This window comes from Salvelinus namaycush, unplaced genomic scaffold (genome assembly GCF_016432855.1).
Source record: "Salvelinus namaycush isolate Seneca unplaced genomic scaffold, SaNama_1.0 Scaffold158, whole genome shotgun sequence".
In the NCBI taxonomy this organism is placed as follows: Eukaryota; Metazoa; Chordata; class Actinopteri; order Salmoniformes; family Salmonidae; genus Salvelinus; species Salvelinus namaycush.
Window position 1 is genome coordinate 224,196 of NW_024058319.1, and position 21,095 is coordinate 245,290.

General features: G+C 42.5%; 1 protein-coding gene across 1 annotated transcript; it reads right to left on the reverse strand.

The window, feature by feature from the left end:
• Nucleotides 1-884: 884 nt before the first annotated feature.
• LOC120037123 (regulating synaptic membrane exocytosis protein 2-like) lies at nt 885-21,095 on the reverse strand. The gene is made up of 5 exons (XM_038983300.1): nt 20,926-21,095; nt 6,023-6,135; nt 1,944-2,045; nt 1,643-1,782; nt 885-1,100 (listed from the first exon to the last, which is right to left on the reverse strand). The coding sequence occupies exons 1-5, from the start codon at nt 21,093-21,095 to the stop codon at nt 885-887; spliced, it is 741 nt and encodes a 246-aa protein (XP_038839228.1).

Sequence of the window (21,095 nt, forward strand, 5' to 3'; positions counted from 1 at the left end):
CATGACGCCAGATCATGTCTGTGCTCACGGGGGCGGGCCAATAACTTAGTTGAACTTTAAAGGGAATACAATTCTCTCACATTAAAGGTTTAACATCACATTACATCACTTCACAAAGAGGTTCATCCTTACCAATTCATTTTATACAAGAATTAAATGCAAACCCCATAATTGAGAAATGTACACATTCAGAGATATAGTCATGTGTGTTTCCTGTCCTTCGTGAGGTCACCAAATGAAACACACTCAACATAACTGTCCCTTAAGTGTCCATGGACCCTTCCCACATTCTCACAAGAGTTTCATTTTCCCATTTTGGGGATTTAGGAGTTCGGCCACATGAAATCCTTTGTTCACTCTGTGGTCTCTCTCTCTGCACAAAGAGGGAAGAGAGCCTCTGCCAGGAATTTATGACCTGAGATACCAGAACCTGGGTGTAGGAGAGAGTGAGAGAGAGGGGGAAGCCACAATCTACACCCAGAAAGGGACACGTCATGACAAACTGTACAACTAACCCTAATCCAACTCATGAAGGAGTTCTTCTATTTCCTCATCATGGATTTAAATCTAGTACCACTGAATTCATTCCACTTCTTCTTTCCTTTTCTTGCCGCAGCTTCATGTGCCTGTCTGGTCCTCCCTAGGAGGGGCGTAGACCCGGGGGGGTTAGCGTTAGGGTTTACCTGACCCATGTTGCAGTAAGACAGTCCCACCCGCAGGGGGCACCTTGTTGCAGTAAGATCAGATGGCCTGCTCCAGACTCTACCCTCCCTCTTCATGGGCTCAGAACATCAAGCATGCAGTGTTACCAGGGTAACCAGGGCTTGTCCCAATAGGGTGTGGCCTGGCAGACTTACCTCCTGTTGCTTATTTCTATGACGATGCTAGCTCTCCCTTAATTTTGCTGCATTTGCAGCTTGTTCTGCTACTGCTGCTTTGCTAGTTAAAGGTGCCAAAGTTGGATCCACCAATGAGGTGGGGGGGAACAGTTTGAACCAACCAATCACCATGTTGGATAAGTCTAAATCATCTAAAAGTATCTGAGCAGCTCCCATAAAGGATTTGTGGTCCATGCGTCCATAGTCCCCCCACACGATTATCTGGAGAAGAAAACACAGGTATTACATACTACTTCGTAAATAGTACTAACCCTAAACCTGACCCCTAACCCTAACCCTAACCCTAACCCCTAACCCTAACCCTAAACCTGACCCCTAGGTTAAAGAGCAATGGTTAAAACAAGAGGATTCTAATATCCCATAACTCTTTGCATAAATGAGGATGATTTCAATACAATGGGAACAGCTATGCTAGTTAGCAACGGCCCTGGTCCCATGACGCAGGTTGACTTTCTAAAGCTTCCTCATGGAAATATTAGCTTGTCCTAACCTGGGAATCTTCAACCTACCCTAACCCTAAAACTAACACTAACCATATTCTCCCGACAGGATAATCTGGAGAAGAGAAAACACTGATTATGTGTTACTCAAACTACTCATAATAGACTCAAATAGACCTATAAAGGACAATTGAATATGTCAAAGAGAGTGTATTTATATAAGTGAAATAATCTGTCTGAAAACAATGGTTTGAAAAATTACTTGTGTCATGCACAAAGTAGATGTCCTATTTAACGAGTTACCTGTAAAACCTTCCCCTCTGGACTCTCCTCAAACTGAAGTTGCTGCTGGTAGAGGGGATCCAATGTTTTTTTAGCCAGTCTGGTTTTCTTTTTGACTATGCATTTCCCGTTGTCCATCAGATAGACTTTCACATAGGGGGCTTGAGAAACAAGCAGAGAGGGCAATAAGTACATTTCAATCACATTTTTTGCTGAATAAAAGTGACAGTGGCTTTCTAGACTTAAATGGCCTTCCCTGGGGACATTGTGCTATAATGATAATATGATAACATATATAATATCAGTAATATATCATGCCCACCTGGCAGCTGCTTGTTGCCTTGTTTACCTACAAGTCCTCTGGCCCTGATAACCTCCACGTCCAGACGTTCTTTCCTGTACACCATCCCTATCTGGATGTCACCTGCAGAGAACATATATATTATTTAGATTTATGCTGCAATAGTTTGTGCCGGGGGGCTAGGGTCAGTCTGTTATGTCTGGAGTATTTCTCCTGTCTTATCCGGTGTCCTGTATGAGCCCTGGAACCATGACTGAGGACTACCTGGCCTGATGACTCCATGCTGTCCCCAGTCCACTTGGTTGTGCTGCTGCTCCAGTTTCAACTGTTCTGCCTGTAGTTATGGAACCCTGACCTGTTCACCGGATGTGCTACCTTGTCCCGGACCTGCTGTTTTTGACTCTCTCTCTCTACCACACCTGCTGTCTCTAACTCTGAATGCAGGTATGAAAAGTCAACAGACATTTACTCCTGAGGTGCTGACATGTTGCACCCTCTACAACCACAGTGATTGTTATTATCTGTTATTATTTGACCCTGCTGGTAATCCATGAACATTTGAACATCTTGGTCATGTACTGTTATAATCTCAACCCAGCACAGCCAGAAGAGGACTGGCCCCCACTCATAGCCTGGTTCCTCTCTATGTTTCTTCCTAGGTTTTGGCCTTTCTAGGGAGTTTTTCCTAGCCACCGTGCTTCTTCATCTGCATTGCTTGCTGTTTGGGGTTTTAGGCTGGGTTTCTGTACAGCACTTTGAGATATCAGCTGATGTAAGAAGGGCTTTATACATACATTTAAATGATTGATTGATTGACCTGCAGAGAACATATATTCTAACCCAACCCTAACTATCACAATCTGAATATCACCTGCAGAGAACACAAACAGTTGAAGTCGTAAGTTTACATACACATTAGCCAAATATATTTGAACTCAGTTTTTCACAATTCCTGACCACTTTATTTTAAGAATTTGAAATGTCAGAATAATAGTAGTGATTTATTTCAGCTTTTATTTCTTTCATCACATTCCCAGTGGGTCAGAAGTTTACATATACTCAATTAGTATTTGCTAGCATTGCCTTTAAATTGTTTAACTTGGGTCAAACGTTTCAGGTAGCCTTCCATAAGCTTCACACAGTAAGTTGGGTGAATTTTGGCCCACTCCTCCTGACAGAGCTAGTGTAACTGAATCAGGTTGGTAGGCCTCCTTGCTCGCACACGCTTTTTCAGTTCTGCACACACATTTTCTATAGGATTGAGGTCTGGGCTTTGTGATGGTCACTCCAATACCTTGACTTTGTTGTCCTTAAGCCATTTTGCCACAACTTTGGAAGTATGCTTGGGGTCATTGTCCATTTGGTAGACCCATTTGCGACCAAGCTTTAACTTCCTGACTGATGTCTTGAGATGTTGCTTCAATATATCCACCTAAATTTCCTGCCTCATGATGCCATCTATTTTGTGAAGTGCACCAGTCCCTCCTGCAGCAAAGCACCCCCACAAAATGATGCTGCCACCCTCGTGCTTCACAGTTGGGATGGTGTTCTTCGGCCTGCAAGACTTCCCCTTCTTCCTCCAACCATAACGATGGTCATTATGGCCAAACAGTTCTATTTTTGTTTCATCAGACCAGAGGACATTTCACCAAAAAGTACAATCTTTGTCCCCATGTTCAGTTGCAAACCATAGTCTGGCCTTTTTATGGCGGTTTTGGAGCAGTGGCTTCTTCCTTGCTGAGCGGCCTTTCAGGTCATGTCGATATAGGACTCGTTTTACTGTGGATATACAGTGGGGCAAAAAAGTATTTAGTCAGCCACCAATTGTGCAAGTTCTCCCACTTAAAAAGATGAGAGAGGCCTGTAATCTTCATCATAGGTACACTTCAACTATGACAGACAAAATGAGAAAAAAAATCCAGAAAATCACATTCTAGGATTTTGAATGAATTTATTTGCAAATTATGGTGGAAAATAAGTATTTGGTCAATAACAAAAGTTTATCTCAATACTTTGTCATTGCCAACAAAGGGTATATAACAGAGGTCAAACGTTTTCTGTAAGTCTTCACAAGGTTTTCACACACTGTTGCTGGTATTTTGGCCCATTCCTCCATGCAGATCTCCTCTAGAGCAGTGATGTTTTGGGGCTGTTGCTGGGCAACACGGACTTTCAACTCCCTCCAAAGAATTTCTATGGGGTTGAGATCTGGAGACTGGCTAGGCCACTCCAGGACCTTGAAATGCTTCTTACGAAGCCACTCCTTCGTTGCCCGGGGGGTGTGTTTGGGATCATTGTCATGCTGAAAGACCCAGCCACGTTTCATCTTCAATGCCCTTGCTGATAGAAGGAGGTTTTCACTCAAAATCTCACGATACATGGCCCCATTCATTCTTTCCTTTACACGGATCAGTCGTCCTGGTCCCTTTGCAGAAAAACAGCCCCAAAGCATGATGTTTCCACCCCCATGCTTCACAGTAGGTATGGTGTCCCTATCTGGATGTCACCTGCAGAGAACATATATTATTTAGATTTATGCTGCAATAGTTTGTGCCGGGGGGCTAGGGTCAGTCTGTTATGTGTGGAGTATTTCTCCTGTCTTTTCCGGTGTCCTGTATGAGCCCTGGAACCATGACTGAGGACTACCTGGCCTGATGACTCCATGCTGTCCCCAGTCCACTTGGTCGTATTGCTGCTCCAGTTTCAACTGTTCTGCCTGTAGTTATGGAACCCTGACCTGTTCACCGGATGTGCTACCTTGTCCCGGACCTGCTGTTTTTGACTCTCTCTCTCTACCACACCTGCTGTCTCTAACTCTGAATGCAGGTATGAAAAGTCAACAGACATTTACTCCTGAGGTGCTGACATGTTGCACCCTCTACAACCACAGTGATTATTATTATCTGTTATTATTTGACACTGCTGGTAATCCATGAACATTTGAACATCTTGGTCATGTACTGTTATAATCTCAACCCAGCACAGCCAGAAGAGGACTGGCCACCCCTCAGAGCCTGGTTCCTTTCTAGGTTTCTTCCAAGGTTCCTGTCTTTCTAGGGAGTTTTTCCTAGCCACCGTGCTTCTTCTTCTTCTTCTAACCCTAACCCTACCCTAACCATCCCACCTGGATGTCACATGCAGAGAACATATATATTAATATTCTAACCCTAACACTACCCTAACCATCCCATCTGGATGTCACCTGCAGAGAACATATATATTAATATTCTAACCCTAACCCTACCCTAACCATCCCATCTGGATGTCACCTGCAGAGAACATATATATTAATATTCTAACCAGAACCCTACCCTAACCATCCCACCTGGATGTCACCTGCAGAGAACATATATATTCTAACCCTAACCCTACCCTAACCATCCCATCTGGATGTCACCTGCAGAGAACATATATATTAATATTCTAACCCTAACACTACCCTAACCATCCCATCTGGATTTCACCTGCAGAGAACATATATATTAATATTCTAACCCTAACACTACCCTAACCATCCCATCTGGATGTCACCTGCAGAGAACATATATATTAATATTCTAACCCTAACACTACCCTAACCATCCCATCTGGATGTCACATGCAGAGAACATATATATTAATATTCTAACCCTAACACTACCCTAACCATCCCATCTGGGTGTCACCTGCAGAGAACATATATATTAATATTCTAACCAGAACACTACCCTAACCATCCCATCTGGATGTCACCTGCAGAGAACATATATATTAATATTCTAACCAGAACCCTACCCTAACCATCCCATCTGGATGTCACATGCAGAGAACATGTATATTAATATTCTAACCCTAACACTACCCTAACCATCCCATCAAGGGGGAGGAGTGATTATGGCCAAGGGGGAGGAGTGATTATGGCCAAGGGGGAGGAGTGATTATGGCCAAGGGGGAGGAGTGATTATGGCCAAGGGGGAGGAGTGATTATGGCCAAGGGGGAGGAGTGATTATGGCCAAGGGGGAGGAGTGATTATGGCCAAGGGGGAGGAGTGATTATGGCCAAGGGGGAGGAGTGATTACTAGGTGAAGTCATAAAAAGGGAAAGGAGTCATGGTGCTTACCCATTGGTGGCGTGGCAAGTGTCTGTCTACCGGCTAGCTGTGCGGGGCCCAACCCTTCCAGGAACTCAGTGAAGTGGATGTCAGATGTGATACGGACACCGGGGAAGATAAGACTATGGACAGACAAAACACACTGGTTATTGACATCAGGGAAGATTGTGCTATGGAGAGACAAAACACACTGGTTATTGACACCAGGGAAGATTGGGCTATGGGGAGACAAAACACACTGGTTATTGACCCCAGGGAAGATTGTGCTATGGAGAGACAAAACACACTGGTTATTGACACCAGGGAAGATTGGGCTATGGACAGACAAAACACACTGGTTATTGACACCAGGGAAGATTAGGCTATGGAGAGACAAAACACACTGGTTATTGACCCCAGGGAAGATTAGGCTATGGAGAGACAAAACACACTGGTTATTGACACCAGGGAAGATTAGGCTATGGAGAGACAAAACACACTGGTTATTGACATCAGGGAAGATTGTGCTATGGAGAGACAAAACACACTGGTTATTGACACCAGGGAAGATAAGGCTATGGAGAGACAAAACACACTGGTTATTGACATCAGGGAAGATTAGGCTATGGACAGACAAAATACACTGATTATTGACATCAGGGAAGATTAGGCTATGGAGAGACAAAACACACTGGTTATTGACATCAGGGAAGATTGTGCTATGGAGAGACAAAACACACTGGTTATTGACACCAGGGAAGATAAGGCTATGGAGAGACAAAACACACTGGTTATTGACATCAGGGAAGATTAGGCTATGGAGAGACAAAACACACTGGTTATTGACACCAGGGAAGATTGGGCTATGGACAGACAAAACACACTGGTTATTGACACCAGGGAAGATTAGGCTATGGACAGACAAAACACACTGGTTATTGACATCAGGGAAGTTGAGGACATGGATAGACAAAATATATATGTTCTCTGCAGGTGACATGCTGATGGGATGGTTAGGGTTGGTTGCGATTATAATACTAATATATAAAAACACTACCATTCAAAAGTTTGGGGTCACCTTAGAAATGTCCTTGTTTTTTAAAGAAAGCACATTTTCTGTCCATTAAAATAACATCAAATTAATCAGAAATACAGTGTAGACATTGTTAACGTTGTACATGATTTTATAGCTACCTGCCCTATTAGGAAACCCTTGTCTCTAGTGGGTACCAGTACTATGGTGAGTCAGACTGGGAGTTCCCTAATTCCCATCACCCACACACCCCTTTTTGCTCTTGTGCTGTTGGGAGACCAATCTAAGTCTCTCCGAGTGCTCATCGACTCTGGGGCTGATGAATGTCTTATGGATGCCACGATAGCTTCGGAGCTTGGTTTTCAAACTCAGCCTCTCTCGGTGCCCATGGATGCTAGGGCACTGGACGGCCGCTCTTTAGGGGAAGTCACCCATAGTACTGTGCCAGTTCAATTACGGGTTTCTGGTAACCACAGTGAGACAATACAGTTCCTCCTCACTTTATCTCCCTATGTTCTGGTTGATTTTACTGTAATTTGGCTGGACCACAAGCTCCATCCTGGGTTGGAGCCCATTTTGCCATTCCCACTGCCTTCAAGCAGCACAGCCTTCCCCTAGTCATTTTCCTCAGGAGGTTAGCAAGACTGTGGATGTCTCGGTTATCCCCACAGAATATGATGACCTCCTGGAAGTGTTTAGCAAGGCACGTGCTACTTACCTTCCCCCACACCGTCCTTATGATTGTGCCATTGATCTTCTTGCAGGTACTACACCACCTCGGGATTGATTGTACTCTCTGTCCCGACCAGAGAGCATTGCTATGGAGGAGTACATAAAAGAGTCTCTGGCCACTGGGGCTGACCGTCCGTCTGCATCTCCTGCCGGCGCAGGGTTTTTCTTTGTGGAGAAGTAGGACAAGACCCTGCGCCCATGCATTGACTACCGGGGACTTAACGATATCACTGTCAAACATTGTTACTCCCTACCTCTCCTCAGCGTTTGAACCTCTCCAGGGGGCTACCATGTTTTCCAAGTTGGACCTTCGGAAATGCCTACCACCTGCATAGGATACGCGAGGGGGATGAGTGGAAGACATTCTTCAACACAGCCAGTGGACATTGAGTACCAGGTCATGCCATCAGGCTTTGGTCAATGAGGTGCTTCGGGACAAACCGGTTTGTGTTCGTCTACCTTGACGACATCCTGTTTTTTTTCCCGATCTGCCCAAGAACATGTACCCCATGTCAGACAGGTCCTTCAGTGCCTCCTGGAGAAGCAATTGTTAGTGGAGTGTGAGTTCCACCGCTCCTCTATCACCTTTCTGGGATATGTCATTGCTGAATGCAATGTTCAGATGGATCCTGGAAAAGTGAAAGCAGTGGTAGATTGGCCTCAACCAATAGCCAGGGTGCAGTTGCAACGGTTTCTTGGTTTTGCAAACTTCTACCGCCGTTTCATTCAGGATTACTGCACCCTGGCAGCCCCCCTCTCGGCATTCACCTCCCCCAAGGTACCGTTCAAATGGTCTCCAGCTGTCGACAAAGCCTTTGTAGACCTGAAGCTTCGGTTCACAACAGCACCCATCCTAATCCATCCAAACCCCTCACGTCAATTTGAGGTGGAAGTGGATGCTTTGGATGTTGGAGTGGGGGCCATCCTGTCCCAGCGATCTTCCCAGGACCAGAAGCTTCATCCCTGTGCTTTCCTGTCCCATTGCCTCAATCCTGCTAAGAGGAACTACGATGTGGGCAACCGAGAACTCCTGGCGGTGAAGATGGCGTAGGAGGAGTGGAGGCGCTGGCTGGAAGGAGCAGAACAGTCATTCCTATTCAGCCATGCGCCTCAACTCAAGGCAGGCCCGGTGGGCCCTTCTGTTTACCAGATTCAACTTTAACATTTCTTACCATCCAGGATCTAAAAATGTGAAGCATGATGCTCTCTTCCGCCTATACAGTTCCTCTGCCAAACCCTCGACTTCTGAAATCATTCTCCCTACCTCATGCCTTGCTGCCACTGTGGACTGGGGTATTGAGAACCTGGTTCCCGAGGCGCAACGCTCCCAGCCTGGACCTGAAGGGGGCCCGGCTAACCGGCTGTTTGACCCTAACCCAGTCCGGTCTCGGGTCCTGGAATGGGCTCATTCTTCCAGGCTGACCTGTCATCCAGGGTCCCGTCGTACACTAGCCTGCCTTCGACAATGTTTCTGGTTGCCCACAATGGTGCCTGACATCGCTGCCGTCGTCACCGCTTGCACTTTGTGTGCTCAAAACAAGACTCCACGGCAAGCTCCGTCTGGCCTCCTGCAGCCACTACCGGTTCCTCATCGTCCCTGGTCTCATATATTCTGACGGTAGTCAACGGTTCTCGAATAGTGCCCATTTAGTCCCTCTCCCCAAACTACCTTCTGCCAAGGAAACGGCCCAGCTTATGGTGCAGCATGTCTTCCCGGATCCATGGACTCCCGGTAGACATGGTCTCCGATCGGGGTTCTCGTCTCAGTTCTGGAGGGCATTCTGCACCCTTATTGGGTCGTCGGCCAGCCTGTCATCCGGATTCCATCCCCAAACTAACGGTCAGTCAGAGCGAGCCAACCAAGACCTGGAGACCACCTGGTCTCAACCAACCCCACTACCTGGAGGCATCAACTGGTCTGGGTGGAGTATGCCCTGAACACTCTTCCCAGTTCTGCCACGGGACTCTTCCCTTTCGAATGCACCATGGGGTATCAGCCTCCACTCTTCCCTGAACAAGAGCAGGAGGTCAGCATACCCTCTGCCCCAGATGTTTGTCCGCCGCTGTCAACGTACCTGGAGAAGAGCCAGGGCGGCTATTCTCAAGACCAACTCCAGGTATCGTCGACAAGCGGACTGTCGCTGGACGCCAGATCCCCGCTACTCCATTGGCAAGAGGGTATGTTACTGCTAGTACATCATCCTTAATCCAATGTTACTGCTAGTACATCATCCTTAATACCAATGTTACTGCTAGTACATCATCCTTAATACCAATGTTACTGCTAGTACATCATCCTTAATACCAATGTTACTGCTAGTACATCATCCTTAATACCAATGTTACTGCTAGTACATCATCCTTAATACCAATGTTACTGCTAGTACATCATCCTCAATACCAATGTTACTGCTAGTACATCATCCTTAATACCAATGTATAGTACATCATCCTTAATACCAATGTTACTGCTGGTACATCATCCTTAATACCAATGTTACTGCTAGTACATCATCCTTAATACCAATGTTACTGCTAGTACATCATCCTTAATACCAATGTTACTGCTAGTACATCATCCTTAATACCAATGTTACTGCCAGTACATCATCCTTAATACCAATGTATAGTACATCATCCTTAATACCAATGTATAGTACATCATCCTTAGTATCAATGTTACTGCTAGTACATCATCCTTAATATCAATGTTACTGCGAGTACATCATCCTTTTTCCAATGTTACTGCTAGTACATCATCCTTAATTCCAATGTTACTGCTAGTACATCATCCTTAATGCAATGTTACTGCGAGTACATCATCCTTAATACCAATGTTACTGCTAGTACATCATCCTTAATACCAATGTTACTGCTAGTACATCATCCTTAATACCAATGTTACTGCTAGTACATCATCCTTAATACCAATGTTACTGCTAGTACATCATCCTTAATACCAATGTTACTGCTAGTACATCATCCTTAATACCAATGTTACTGCTAGTACATCATCCTTAATGCAATGTTACTGCGAGTACATCATCCTTAATACCAATGTTACTGCTAGTAAATCATCCTTAATACCAATGTTACTGCGAGTACATCATCCTTAATACAATGTTACTGCTAGTACATCATCCTCAATACCAATGTTACTGCTAGTACATCATCCTTATTACCAATGTATAGTACATCATCCTTAATACCAATGTTACTGCTGGTACATCATCCTTAATACCAATGTTACTGCTAGTACATCATCCTTAATACCAATGTTACTGCTGGTACATCATCCTTAATCCAATGTTACTGTGAGTACATCATCCTTAATACCAATGTTACTGCTGGTACATCATCCTTAATCCAATGTTACTGCTAGTACATCATCCTTAATACCAATGTTACTGCTAGTACATCATCCTTAATACCAATGTTACTGCTAGTAAATCATCCTTAATACCAATGTTACTGCTAGTACATCATCCTTAATACCAATGTTACTGCTAGTACATCATCCTTAATACCAATGTTACTGCTAGTACATCATCCTCAATACAATGTTACTGCTAGTACATCATCCTTAATTCCAATGTTACTGCTAGTACATCATCCTTAATACCAATGTTACTGCTAGTACATCATCCTTAATACCAATGTTACTGCTAGTACATCATCCTTAATACCAATGTTACTGCTGGTACATCATCCTTAATACCAATGTTACTGCTAGTAAATCATCCTTAATACCAATGTTACTGCGAGTACATCATCCTTAATACCAATGTTACTGCTAGTACATCATCCTTAATACCAATGTTACTGCTAGTACATCATCCTTAATACCAATGTTACTGCTAGTACATCATCCTTAATTCCAATGTTACTGCTAGTACATCATCCTTAATTCCAATGTTACTGCTAGTACATCATCCTTAATACCAATGTTACTGCTAGTACATCATCCTTAATACCAATGTTACTGCTAGTACATCATCCTTAATACCAATGTTACTGCTGGTACATCATCCTTAATACAATGTTACTGCGAGTACATCATCCTCAATACAATGTTACTGCTAGTACATCATCCTTATTACCAATGTATAGTACATCATCCTTAATAACAATGTTACTAATAGTACATCATCCTCAATACCAATGTTACTGCTAGTACATCATCCTTAATCCAATGTTACTGCTAGTACATCATCCTTAATACCAATGTTACTGCTAGTACATCATCCTTAGTATCAATTGTACGTCATCCTTAATACAATAATCAAATCAAATCAAGCTTTATTTTTTACAGCACATTTCAGACATGATGACAAGGTGATTCAAAGGATAAAATAAAAACATTTTAAATAAACTGAAATATTTACTAAACAACACATTTAAGAGAATAAAAAAACAAAGAATAACAATACAAACTGAACGACTACAAAGTACCCTGAGGAAAAGCAAAGTGTTTTTTAAGATATTTTTTCAAATGTCCATAGTTGCAGCCCCCCTCAGATTCTCTGGCAGGCTATTTCAGAGGCTGGGGGCATAGTAGCTAAAAGCTGCTTCTCCATCCCTCTTGGTCCTAGGCCACTGCCAGAGGACCGTGAGTGACCTACCGGGTACATAACTTAAAAGCATCTCTGACATGTAATGGGCTGGACAATCATGGATATATTTAAAAACCAATAGAATCATCTTAAAATGAATTCTAAAACTCACAGGCAGCCAGTGGAGAGACCTTAAAACCGGTGTAATGTGTGCTCTCCGTCTGGTCTTGGTCAGTACCCGTGTTGCAGAATTCTGTATGTTTTGCAGTTGACCAATGTCTTTCTTGGGTAGACCAGACAGGAGTGCTTTGCAGTAGTCAAGCCTGCTTGTAATAAAAACATGGATGAGTCTCTCTGTATCAGCCTGAGAGAGAAATGGTAGCACCTTGCCAATGTTCCTCAGGTGGTAAAAATATATTTTTGTGACATTCCTAATGTGTGATTGAAATTGAGTTCAGAATCTAAAATAATACATAGGTGTTTTATCTTTATTGCCCGTGAATTAAAATGTACAGCCAGATTCTCTCTGTGATTCGGCTCTAAAAATAAGTACCTCGGTCTCGTTTTGATTGAGCTGGAGGAAGTTGTGAGCTATCCAAGTATTTAAATCACTATTACAGTCAAATAATTTATCCGTAGAGCTAAAATCCTCTGGTGACACAGAAATGTAAAGTTGTGTATCGTCTGCATAGCAATGAAAATCAATGCTGTGCTTTCTGATAGCGTTGTCAAGGGGTAACATATAAACTGCGAACAAGAGAAGACCTTTCCTCGAGCTCTGCAAGCGAAACTGAAGGGAAGCCGCCATCTAAAAAAACAAATTTAACATTGGAGGGGGACGTTTTTATAACTATGTCTATAGAAGATAGAGTATTGCTTACAAGCATGAGAGAGCAGTTAAGAAAACGGGATATATTGCATGGGCTACTGGGGGAGGTTGAGGCCTTAGAAACAGGAATGGATAAAGTGATGGAAGAAATATGAGCAGAAAATAAGAATTAGAAAACTACCGTGGACTCCCTAAAAGACACTACAGAGACGGTATGATAATAAAACAATGAAAGCTGAATAACTTGATCTAAAGTGCAGAAGTATGAAGAATACTATAATGGGAATAAAGGAGGTTGCAAATGAAAACGTAGGGATAAAGGATTATAGAATGAGAAACCTGCATAGATTCTCTGTTGGAGTAGGCCTATACAATCCTAAAATAATTGGTGTCATTACCCTTTTACATTTAAAAAATGTAAAGGATTATTATTGTTCCGATACACACCGGCAAATGGATTAGGTATTGTCAACAGGGTTGTTGTCTCTGTGTGGTGGGCTGGTTGACACTGGGATAAACTGATGAAAGTTAACGGTAGAACTAAGACAATAACTGGTTTATGGAAGCACTTCTCTAAGTGAGGTATATTATATATTTCAATATAAGATATTTATTTTTTGTTTTCCATGTTATTTGGATAGTTCTCACCCTCATAGATATTTATGTTATCATGGTACTGCCCATATTTCCCTCTGGCCTACGCCAATTGGCGGCCAAGGGTTTGCCTTAGGACGCAAAGGTGTGTCATGAGTCAGGGAGATGGTCTGATGGTCTTAGTGACAACTGACCTAGATATGGGGGGGGGGTTTAGTTATTAACTTCTTATGGATAGGGGGCAGCATTTTCACGTTTGGAGGAAAAGTGTGGCCAGAGTAAACTGCCTGTTACTCAGTCCCAGTTGCTAATATATGCATAGTATTAGTAGATTTAGATAGAAAACACTCTGAAGTTTCTAAAACTGTTTGAATCATGTCTGTGAGTATAACAGAACTTATTTAGCAGGCAAAACCCCGAGGACTAACCATTCAGATGGTTTTTTTTGAGGTCACTCTCTTTTCAATAAGATTTCATTGGGAAACCAGATTTCTAAGCGAATTGCTTACAATTCCTACGGCTTCCACTGGATGTCAACAGTCCTGAGAAATTGGTTGAGGTTATTCGTTTGTGTAATGAAGACATACGGCCATCTTGAAGTCGAGTCACTATAGATGTCCTGTTTGATTGAAGCGCATGACCAGAAGGCATGCTACATTTGGTTTTAATCCTTTATTGAACACAGATCATCCCGTCTTCAATTTTATCGATTATTAACGTAAACAAATACCTAAAGTTGTATTACAAAATTATTTGAAATTCCTTGGCAAATTTTACAGGTAACCTTTGAGATATTTTGTCGTCACGTTTGAGCAAGTTGGAACCTGTGTTTATCTGGATCAAACGCGCCAAATAAAGACATTTTGGATATATATCGACGGAATTAATTGAACAAAAGGACCATTTGTGATGTTTATGGGACATATTGGAGTGCCAACAACAGAAGCTCGTCAAAGGTAAGGCATGAATTATATTTTTATTTCTGCGTTTTGTGTCGCGCCTGCAGGGTTGAAATATGCATATCTCTCTTTGTTTACAATGTTGCTATACTCAGATAATAGCATCGTATGCTTTCGCCGAAAAACCTATTTGAATTCTGACATGTTCGCTGGATTTACAACCAGTGTAGCTTTAATTTGATATCTTTCATGTGTGATTTAATGAAAGTTTGGCATCTGTGTTGGCTCTTGGAGAATGTAACACTTTGACTAAGGCTGTCTCAGTGCTGTGGTGAGCCCGAAAACCAGATAGGATTTTTTTTAAATACAGTTGGCACTTAAAAAATAATTTAGCTGTTTGGAAACCCATTTCTCCAGAATTCTGCTTAAGAATAGGAGGTTGGTTATTGGCCGGAAATTGCTAAAAGCTGAAGAATCTAGATACATTTTCTTCAAAAGGGGTTTCTGTCACGCCCTGACCTTAGTTATCTATGTTTTCCTTATTATTTTGGTCAGGTCAGGGTGTTACGAGGGTGGGTATGCTTGTTTTTGTCTTGACTAGAGTTTTTGTAGATCTATTTTTTTTGTAAGTCTAGGTAATTGTAGGTCTTTGGTGGCCTGAATTGGTTCCCAATCAGAGGCAGCTGTTTATCGTTGTCTCTGATTGGGGATCCTATTTAGGTTACCATTTTCCCTTTGGTGTTCGTGGGTTCTTATTCTATGTGTAGTTGCCTGTCAGCACTCGTTTTATATAGCTTCACGTTCGTTTTGTTACTTTGTTAGTTTGTTTTGTGTTCTTTATTCGTTAAAAGAAGAATGTATGCATATCACGCTGCGCCTTGGTCTCCTCCTACAAACTAACGTGACAGAAGAAACCACCATAAAAGCAGCGTGTGAATGAGGAGCGGACATCATGGACCCGGGAGAAAGATGAGTGGAGGACATCCTGGACCTGGGAGGAGGTAATGGCAGGGGACAAGACCCTGCCATGGAAGCAGGTAGATACAGCGCAGGAGGAACGGCGAAGATATGAGGGGACACGGCTAGCACAGAAGCCCAAGAGAAAGCCCCAAAAATTATTTTTTGGGGGGGCACACGAGGAGATTGGCTGAGTCAGGTTGGAGACCTGAGCCAACTCCTTGTGCTTACTGTGGGGAGCGTGTGACTGGTCAGGCACCGTGTTATGCAAAGATGCACACGGTGTCTCCAGTTCGCATTCTTAGCCCGGTGCGCTCTATTCCAGCTCATCGCAGTTGCCAGGCCAGAATGGGCCTCCAGCCAGGACGGATGGTGTTGGCTCAGCGCTCCTGGTCTCCAGTATACCTCCTTGGACCAGGATATCCTGCACCGGCTCTGCGTACTGTGTCTAAGGTGCGTCTGCATAGCCCAGTGCGTCCTGTGTTAGCGCCCCGCCCTTGCTGGGCTCAAGTGAGCATCCAGCCAGGACGCATTGTGCCAGCTCTAGGCTGCAGATCTCTAGTGCGCCTCCACAGTCCAGTACGTCCTGTGCCTGCTCCTCGCACTCGCCATGAGGTGCGTGTCTCCAGCCCGGTACCACCAGTACTGGCACCACGCACCAGGTATCCAGTGCGACTCGGCAGTCCAGAGCTTCCGGCGACAGTACCCAGTCCAGAGCTTCCGGCGACAGTACCCAGTCCAGAGCTTCCGGCGACATTACCCAGTCCAGAGCTTCCGGCGACAGTACCCAGTCCAGAGCTTCCGGCGACAGTACCCAGTCCAGAGCTTCCGGCGACAGTGCCCAGTCCAGAGCATCCGGCGACAGTGCCCAGTCCAGAGCTTCCGTCGACAGTGCCCACTCCAGAGCTTCCGGCGACGTTTCACAGTCCGGAACCTCCAACGACGGGCCACAGTCCGGAACCTCCAACGACGGGCCACAGTCCGGAACCTCCAACGACGGCCCCAGTCCGGAGCCTCCAGCGACGGGCCCCAGTCCGGAGCCTCCAGCGACGGGCCCCAGTCCGGAACCTCCAACGACGGGCCCCAGTCCGGAGCCTCCAGCGACGGGCCCCAGTCCGGGGCCCCCAGTGACGGGCCCCAGTCCGGGGCCCCCAGTAACGGTTCCCAGTCCGGGGCCCGCAGTGAGGGTGCCCAGTTCGGGGCCCGCAGCGAGGGTGCCCAGTTCGGGGCCCGCAGCGAGGGTGCCCAGTCCGGAGTCCGCAACGAGGGTCCCCACACCAGAGGTGCACCAAAGTGGGGTGAGCCAGTGGTGGAGCGGGGTCTGCATCCCGCACCTGAGCCGCTACCGCGGATAGATGCCCACCCAGACCCTCCCCTATAGGTTCAGGTTTTGCGGCCGGAGTCCGCACCTTTGGGGGGGTACTGTCATGCCCTGATCTTAGAGAGCCTTTTTATGTCTCTATTTGGTTTAATCAGGGTGTGATTTGGGGTGGGCATTCTATTTTTTTTTTTCTTCATGATTTTGTATTTCTATGTTTTGGCTGGGTATGGTTCTCAATCAGGGACAGCTGTCTATCGTTGTCTCTGATTGGGAACCATACTTAGGTAGCCCTTTTCCCTCCTTTCTTTGTGGGAAGTTAACTTTGTTTGTGGCACATAGCCCTTAAGCTTCACGGTTGTTTTGTATTGTTTGTTGTTTTGTTGGCGTCATTTTTCTCATAAAAGGATTATGTACGCTCACCACGCTGCGCTTTGGTCCTGTTCCTTTGACGGCCGTGACATTATTGTTTGCCACTTGGCATTAATTCGTTTTCTAGGTCACACATGCTATTTCAATATTTTAATAAAAAATTATTAAATGTTTTCATTGTGTTAATTATGGCAGATTGATTGACTTCCAAGTTTTAGTATACGTTTTTTCAAGATGAGTTATGAGAAAAGAATCGTCCAGCCCATTGGGGTAACTCACTTCACCCCCCTATGCCGTCTTGAAATATGTAGACAGATGGGTTAAAAGTAAGTTTACATTGTAATATCTCAGACAACCAACTTTCTAGCTCTGCCCACAACTTCAAAACTGTATAGCATGCCCAGAAAGCATGAATTATTGAGTCATTATTAGTTTTACACTTGAGACATGACTCTGCCGTTGACTGTAGAATTTGTGAATTTTGTCTCTTGTATAATTCATTCTGTACATTTGTTTATACTGGATTAAGCACACATTTTCATTAACTGTAATTTCATTAGTTATTCTCCAACTTTCCCTCCATCTTGTCCAAACATCAGTTCTTTAAGTCTTGGTTCCAATAGTTAGTAATAATTTTTTCTAAAATTATCAGTTGGATATGATCTCTGCAAGGTTTTGTATATCTTCCCTATTATATGAACATCATTTTCTGACTCAAATAAGATTCCTTCAAGGTTCCTCTGATATCCAAAATATTTAAAATCGAAATTTCATGAAAAGTTACTTTTACATTGGTCAGTAGATAGTTTGTAATTGTGTCATGGAAATAAATGTATTTCCTGTTACCAAGTCATGTACGGTTTCTATGCCTTTAGTTTTCCATGTGGATCAATTTATCAGTGAATTCTGAAATGCTATCAAAGGATTGTTCCTTAACTTCTTGACGCTAGGAGGCAGAATTTTTATGTTTGGAAAAATAACGTTCCCAATGTAAACGGCCTATTTCTCAGGCCCAGATGCTAGAATATGCATATAATTGACAGATTAGGATAGAAAACACTAAAGTTTCCAAAACTGTCAAAATATTGTCTGTGAGTATAACAGAACTGATTTTGCAGCGAAAACCTGAGGAAATCCAACCTGGAAGTGCCTCTTATTTTGAAAAATCCCTGTTCCATTGCCTGCCTATCTTTTATTCTGAAAAATGAGCGAGATTTATCAAATTGCGTCAGTGGATAGCCAGGTGTCCTTTGATTAGTTCTTGCGGGCGAAAGTGGTCGCTCAACATTTTCTTTCTCTATTGTATTGAATAGTTTACCGCCTGGTTGAAATATTATTGATTATTTATGTTAAAAACAACCTGAGGATTGATTATAAAAACATTTGACATGTTTCTACGAACTTTACGGATATTATTTGGAATTTTCATCTGCCCTTCATGACCTGCCTGAGCCTGTGGATTTCTGAACATAACGCGCCAAACAAATGGAGTTTTTTTTATATAAAAATAATCTTTATCGAACAAAAGGAACATTTATTGTGTAACTGGGAGTCTCGTGAGTGCAAACATCCGAAGATCATCAAAGGTAAGCGATTAGTTTTATTGCTTTTCTGACTTTCGTGACCAATCTACATTGCTGCTAGGTGTTTGTAATGTTTTGTCTGGTGATCGATAAACTCACACAAACGCTTGGATTGCTTTCGCTGTAAAGCATATTTTCAAAATCTGACACGACAGGTGGATTAACAACAATCTAAGCTGTGTTTTGCTATATTGCACTTGTGATTTCATGAAATTAAAAAAAATTAGTAATTTTTTTTTAATTTGGCGCTTTGCAATTTAGCTATAATTTATAATTTATAATATTAATATATATATTAATATATATAATAATATTTATAATTTATTTTTGTTAATGAAAATGATCCCGCTAAAAGGATCCGTGCGCCAGGAGGTTTTAAGGTTATTTTAGCGACTGATATTGGTTTTTGTAGAATAGGTTTCATTTTCTTCCATTTTGTTATTCTGTTTTTAACTATGAAGTTGTTAATGTTCTTAGCTTTATCTTTTGAAAATAGAGATGGAAAAAGATTCTGGGGATGCGCATCTTGAATATGTACCCATTGTTCCTCTTTAGTGCATTTAACTATATGTCTCAAGTAAAAGCCTTGGGTAGTGAGTTGATACAATTACAATCTGGAAGGTTAAAACCCCCCTCAGACTCAGGAAGATGTTCAACTTTCCATTTTATTCTATGAATTTTATTAGCCCATATAAAAAGTCTTATGACCGAGTATACTTTTTTAAAGAATGTCTTTGTGGGGTAATTAGTAATAACGAAAATAAAAACAAAAACTTTAGCAGCCATTCTAAATACATTTATTCTACCTGTAGATGTATGCGAAGATGATTCCATTTAATTAGATATGCATATTACATATTTCTCACTACTGTAAGTCGCTCTGGATAAGAGCTTCTGTTGAATGACTAAAATATAAACGTAATATTGTTTGAGTAATGGCATAAAGATGTATATTTGTTGTTTGTCGTCACTTATTAAGAATCCTAACTATTTCATATGTTTTTGTGGTCCATTTAAAGGATTTCTGTAGATCGTGAGTTACTCTTTTTATTTCTCTTATTGCCACCATTAGATTTTTTTCATATGTTCATTTTATAACCTGAGATTTGAGTTCTCAGAATATTTTCTTTTAGCAAAGGGGACATTGAGTTTTCAATATTTGTCAGGTATATCAGGAGATCATCTGCAAATAAGTTTAGTTTAAATTCATGTTTACCAATATTGACACCTTTTACGTTTGGGTCCTGCCTAATTCTTTCTGCAAGCGTTTACATTGCCAGTGCAAACAGGAAGGGGGAGAGAGGACATCCCTGTCTTGTGATCCTTTCTAAAGCAATTTCATCAGATAATGTGTTATTAGTGTATATTTGATCAAATATTTTTATTAAATGTATTATTTCAGCTGGAAAGTTGAAATCTTGCAAAGTCTTAAATAGAAAAGGACATTCAAGAAGGTCAAAAGCCTTTTCGGCATCAACAGCCATTGTTGCTAAATCTATATCTTATTTTTTTGTTTATTGTATAAACTGAAACATGTTCTTGTATTTGTTTGTAAGTGTCTTTTTAATTAACCCTGATTGATAGATAGATATGTAGTCTGGCAAATCTGGTAAGACTTTTTCCAATTCTATTGCTTATAAGATTTGTTATTATTTTATTGTCACAATTGATTACATTTATGGGTCTATAATCAGCAGGGGATTCTCCTGAAATATTATTAACAGATTACTTAAATTGAAAAACTACCTTGCTCATTACCACAAAACAATTATCTGAGTATTCTGTGTGACTTTGTAATGTGTTACCCACAACACTGCTGCAAGTATATCATCCTATCCTAAAACGCTCAGGTAGTGTATTCATAATAACACATTGAAATGGGACATTATTTTATCAATGTTTGGTCTAGGTAATCCATTGATTTTGTACTTCATTCACAAACTACTATGTTAATATTGGGAGATTTCCAGGGCACTATAAACTATTCAAATTATTCCTATTTATAGTGTATCCTTGTGGGGGAAGTAGGAAAATGAGGATAGGATAAAGAGAGGGATGCTTACTTTCCCGGCTTGGCCTCGGCGTCAGGGTCGGAAGACTCTCGGCTGATCTGCCGTGTCAATCTGCTCTTGAACTCGATGGCCAATCCCGTCTCAACACTCCTCTGGACTGGCAGACGAATTATCTTCTTCTTCCCTTCCTCCTCTGAGAGATAAAGACAGACAGGGGACAT